Here is a 5,718-nt window from a genome sequence, read left to right as displayed (position 1 = left end):
GAAGTGAGCGTCTTTGAATGCAACGCATTTACTACGTCCACATTTGTACCTTAGCCATATATGGTGGGCTGGGTTCTTCCAGCTGAATGGAAAACGGCGGAGGTCCGCCTAATACCAAAGCCGGGCAAACCACCTAGCATAGAAAATTTCCGCCTCATTTCCCTCACGTGCTGCGTGGGGAAGCTTCTGGAACATGTTGTCCCCAACCGGCTTTAAAGGGACACTGAAGTGATTTGTAAACAATGCGGGATTACGAGCGCAAATTGTAGTCAGGAGTCCCTAGGCCCTGTTTCGATCACTCTGAGCACGTTTACGCGAATTTATTTAGTAGAAAAATCAATTCGAAAATGCTGTCCTCCTCTCTGAACTCTCGCCCATTTTCTGTGGCGTTTTCGTGTGACGTCAGCTGGAGAGGAGCTGGCAATTGGCTGCGCTACTGTGCGGCTCGCCGACCTTCCGCGACCGAGTCAGTCGACCCAACGTTTAGTCCGCCGGCCGCCGACGGGTCGTCACAATTCGCTCGATCAGTTGAAACGAAGCCAGGACACGTTTGTGAATGGAAGAATGTGCCTTTCTTTACTTGGTTAGTTTGTACACTGTATCTAGCTCCAAGTCAAGGTCGCTTCACACAAGCGCTGCACAAGCGTGCATGCGACGCTTCGCTGACTGGTACGCCAGTAGGAAAATATAAGGCCTCTTGAAGGGGGAGAAGAGTCAGCGAAGTCAATATAGGTACTAAGGAAATAAAATCAGCAGATATATTTACCGTACAGCGTAAACCTAGGGTGCGGGAAGCACTTTTTTGCGCTGGGCGAACAAGCACAGCGGTCAGCAGCACGACTACGCATCTGCGAACGCTTTTCCGTATACGAAATGCAATTCCTAGACGTGAGCTATTGTGGAAGCTCGGGGGACGCTTACTGTACGAGCGCAATACAACAAATAGTCACCTGAGCTGCTTGAAATACTTAAACTGTATAAAAGTGTAAACTGGTTCTACATTATATACCTTATATTTCGACCGTCCGCTAGCCCCCGTCCGTGGCCTAGTTGTCTAGAGTGCTAATTATGACACCGCAAGTGTTTTGCCAGTCGCAAGTTCAAATACTGCCTGGTACAGGCTTTTTTTTATAAGTTAACTTTTTCGTTTTTCGCTGATGTTTTCTATACTGACTTCATCTTTTTTTTGGGCCGCAACGTTCATCGCTCCACGAACTAGTCCACAGAACTCGCGCACGCTGGCACTGGCGCGCTAGCGAGTTCTCGTTGGCCTGCTGTTGCCATAAGCACCGACTGCTAGCGGGCACAGGCCAGAATCAACAGACCCTTGGCCTGGTGCGAACACGCTTTTTACGATACAGGCATGAGTGATGAAAGCTCCAAATATGGGGGAAAAGCGCATGTATTTGAACGTCTGCGGGGACGCGGAGGGCGTTCATGCACTGCGTAGGCCTCAGCTAGTGAATGCTACGATTCCAAGCCGTCCTGGGAGGCTTATCTTATGCATTTTATAGCCGACAGCATGGCAGAAGCGCGGTACTATGATTACTGGGATATTGAGAATGCCCATCCAACGACGCCATCGGATATCAAACATGTTGTTTTAGAGAACCGAAACCGAAACCGAAACTTGTTTGATTGCTAACCTTGCGCATCGTCCAATCACGGTGCCCCCTCCTCCCAACGTCACAGCTTAGTTGGTGCGGACGCCGCAAACCCGCATGACAGTTTTTCTTCTTTCGCGCTTTGTAAAATAATTACCGATTTGTCAACCGGATAAACGATGAAAAGTGTGCTAATTTGAGCCAGTCTACGCAGTGCAAGCAAAAACGGGAGCTTGACAAATTCACTTCAGTGTCCCTTTAAACGGACCTAGAAGACACAGGAAAGCTTCCCGGGACCGTAGGCTTCCGCCCCAATCTTTCCACGCAGGATATCCTACTTCAAATCAAAGAGGAGGTAAAGCGACCTGCCAAACAAAATCCTTGTATTGAAATTTTGGCACTGGACCTAAAAGGCGCATTTGGCCATATGAAGCAGACCGCCATCTTGCTTCGACTCAACCCCCTTGGCTGAGGCGCAACAACCTACCAGTACGCCCGAGACTTCCTCACCAACAGACAAGTCATCCTCAAGATCGGGAAACACGCCACTAATCTTTTCTCTCCTGGTGGGCGCGGCACACCTGAGGGGGCAGTCCTATCCCCCTGCTACTTAAGATCGCCCTGCTCGGCCTTCCTCCGCTCCTAAATGACATACCGGGTATCCGGCATGGCCTGTATGTGGACGCCATTACCATCTGGTCGTCCACTGGATCGATAGAGGAGATTGAGAACCGTTTGCAAATGGCGGTGGTCATAGTGAACCGCTACTCCCTATTGTGCGGTCTTAGTTGTGCCCCCCGAAGTCTGAACTGATACTGGTCTCCCGCCGAAAAAACAAACCACCTGCACCTCCGACGATCAACATCCACATGGATGGCAATAGCATCACCCCCTCTCAATACATCAAGATCCTTGGCATAACATTTCAAGTAGACCGCACATCCTCCATTCTAATGAACAAGTTAAAACACACCCCAGAACAAGTAACCCACATGATCAGACGCATTTCCCCCAAAACGCGATGTATGGGGGAGGCGAACACGCTTCGACATCATCTTCAACAGCTTTCCTCCGTCCGCTTTGGGGCTAATAGGCTAACGCTTCATCAGCTTTCTGTGCTCTAATCCACTTAAAAATTTCCGAGCGCCGAAGACGAAGCTTCCATTTCGGCAAGGAGAGTGCGGAGGTACGCCTGGAGGAACCCTTCTGTGAAGACGAGTGGCAGTAGCAAGCCTTTCCGTTCCATTGTTTGCGGCGCCGCATCTACAAATTCGCTTTGAAGTCGCGAGCGGTTGCTATTTTTGTTTCTTTTTTTTGTTTTCGTTGTTGCCGGGCAGTTAAGTGCCAGAAAACAGGCCCCTTTTTGTGGTTGGGGGGCTCCTTTGTATTTTCTAGTTCATAATGTGTTCTGTCTTTGTAGTTTGGAAGTTTTGTGTTTAAAAACGGAAGCCTTAATGGCACAATAGCTTGATTCAGAATGAAGGATTACAGCACCGAGACCTATAAGCACTAACTTAGTTTATGCATGTGGGCGCCCGCGTTTACGTGGCGAAGAAAGGAACAGATGCCGTATCAGATCACAAAAATATCTGAGTGGATACGGTAAAAGGCAACCGAATTTTTGGAGCTTTTAACAACAAAATATATTGCTAAAGATGGAATCAAACTCCTGTCACATAATATTTTGCAGTGTAGTCTATAGAAACCTCTATAGCGAAGCTTTCTATGCGTCACTAATGACGTTGACAACTGAGTAAAACAGCGCAGGAAAGCCATACTTAAACACACTCTGTAAAACCGAACTTTACACAATGCATTTAACAAATGGTAGATCAATAATAAACCACATAACATAAAAATAGGATGTCTTTGCTAATCTAACTGAACTCTCGCAATGCGTATTACAAACGCTCAACTGAAACAAGGAACTCCGCAACCTGCCGGACACGACAATCGCAGCCCTCGCCAAGCACTACAATGCCTGCTGGCGCCCAGGCACCTTACCTAAGGCCTGGAAGACAGCGAAAACAGTCCTCATGAACCCAAGCCCGGCAAGCACTCACACACCGTCAACCTCCGACCCATCTCGCTCACGTCATGCGTCGGCAAAGTACTCGAGCACGTGCTGATGAACCGATGGAAGAGATACCTAGAGGACAACGAGCTCTACCCCCACACCATGATCGGATTCCGGGAAAAGCTGAGTACACAAGACGCCATGCTCCTCCTGAAGCGAGACATTTGGGATCGCCCGCCGGGGTGCCGGGACACGCCTAGATCTCCAAAGCACATTCGACAAGATACACCACAAGGCCATCCTGGAGGAAGTATCGGCACTCCACATGGGAACGCGAGCATTCGCCTACATAAAGGACTTCCTAACAGGACGCACCGTTACCATCCACGCCGGCGACATCGAGCTCGCCCCCAAGACCCTCGGCTCTGAAGGCACTCCCCAAGGCTCGGTTATCTCGCCGCTCTTGCTCAACTTGGTCATGATACGGGTAGCTACGGCCCTGCACACTGTTCCCGACATCCGGCTCACCATATATGCCGATGACATCACCATTTGGACAAGAGGCGGCAGCGACGGTCAGACCGAAAATGCACTTCAGCAAGCAATAGAGGCGGTCGAGTTCAGCCTCGAGGGCACAGGACTCAAGTGCTCTCCTGCGAAGTCTGAGCTACTTATCCTACCACCAGGACCAAACCGGAAAGATGGCAACGCCGCAGCCAACATAGCACTACATACACGCGACGGCGGAAGCATACCCCAAGTCCCTAAAATCCGCGTCCTCGGCATGCACATCGAAGCGCACAGACGCAACGGATTCACAGTCAACAAGCTCCTCACCAAGATCACCGCGGCCACACAGCTGATCCGCCGGGTCTCATCGAGACACGCCTCCATGAAAGAAGCACATGTACTGAGACTCCTGCAGTCTTTCGCTATCAGCCACGTCGCCTACATAGCCCCGTATCACAACTGGAGCAAGGCCGAGCGTGAGAAAATTGACGCGGCAATACGCAAAGCCTACCGAACAGCGATCGGCCTCTACCAGTACTCACGCACAGACCGGCTTCTCGACCTCGGCGTCCACAACACTCTGGCAGAAATAGCAGAAGCCCAAAACACGTCCCAGATAGCCCGGCTGTCGACCACGCGCTCTGGACGACACATCCTGCAACAAGTGAATATCAGGCCCCGCAACCAGCCCGCCGAGGGCACGACCACCCTATCCGAACCCATGCTCAGACTCCTCCGAGTCCGCCCACTTCCCAAGAATACGAACCCGGAACTCCGTCGACGCATTACTCCGTCGACGGAGTTCCGCCGCATACTCCGTCGACGCGGCGGAAGACCGCGCCCGGTCCAACTACTACACGGCAGTCGCAATCGCAGCATCCGATAGAACAATCCGCACGGCCGGCAGCTGCAAGGCCACGGACTCGCATCACGCAGAAGAGCTCGCGATCGCCCTCGCCGCGACCGACCCTCGATGTAGAACGATACTCAGCGACTCACGAACAGCGATTCTCCGCTTTGCGAACAACACAACAAGCACCAGTACGGCCCGCTTCCTCCACAGGACGGGCCAAACCCGCCAGCACCCGATCTTTATTAGTTGGCATCCTGCACACGTGGGACCGCTCGACCCGGAGGGGCGGATCCGTAACCGGAACGAGGAGGCTGACCGCGCAGCGCGAGGACTTACGTACCGCGCGACGCACACCAGCCAACACTCGGACCGCAATCGGAACAGCGAACTGCGAGCCCACGAGAGCGAACCAGTACCACTGGAGACGTACGGAGACATCCTGAGATGGTACCGCCAAAACAGGCAGCGACTCCCTGCCCCACACCCGCAACTAACGCGCCGCGAAGGCGTGCTATACCGCCAGCTACAGACGGACTCAATCCTGACACCCGTGCTCGCCAGATACATCTGCCCAACGCTATACAACACCGACCGTTGCATCATCTGCAAGACTGCCCCCGCTACGACAGCGCACATACTCAACGACTGCACTCACCTACAAACACACTCTGAAGCACAAGAATTGCCACCAAAAGTGCGTGAAGCCATCACCTCCTCAGACTACAACACACAAC

The 5,718-nt window shown here is 52.0% G+C and overlaps 1 protein-coding gene across 1 annotated transcript; it reads left to right on the top strand.

Moving 5' to 3' along the window:
• Positions 1–3,946: 3,946 nt before the first annotated feature.
• Positions 3,947–5,017, top strand: LOC144179936 (uncharacterized). The gene has a single exon (XM_077708351.1). It carries the CDS (start codon positions 3,947–3,949, stop codon positions 5,015–5,017), a length of 1,071 nt encoding a protein of 356 aa, XP_077564477.1.
• The last annotated feature ends 701 nt before the right edge of the window (positions 5,018–5,718 follow it).

This window comes from Haemaphysalis longicornis, unplaced genomic scaffold (assembly GCF_048455015.1).
Source record: "Haemaphysalis longicornis isolate Haplotype H1 unplaced genomic scaffold, Haemaphysalis longicornis Haplotype H1 scaffold_4, whole genome shotgun sequence".
NCBI classification, from domain to species: domain Eukaryota; kingdom Metazoa; phylum Arthropoda; class Arachnida; order Ixodida; family Ixodidae; genus Haemaphysalis; species Haemaphysalis longicornis.
Note: the sequence above shows the minus strand (reverse complement) of the source record. Positions and strands in the feature narration are given on the sequence as shown.

Bases quoted from the DNA above. Each gene is read 5' to 3' on its own strand.
- LOC144179936 (XM_077708351.1), top strand. From the start codon at position 3,947: ATGGGAACGCGAGCATTCGCCTACATAAAGGACTTCCTAACAGGACGC.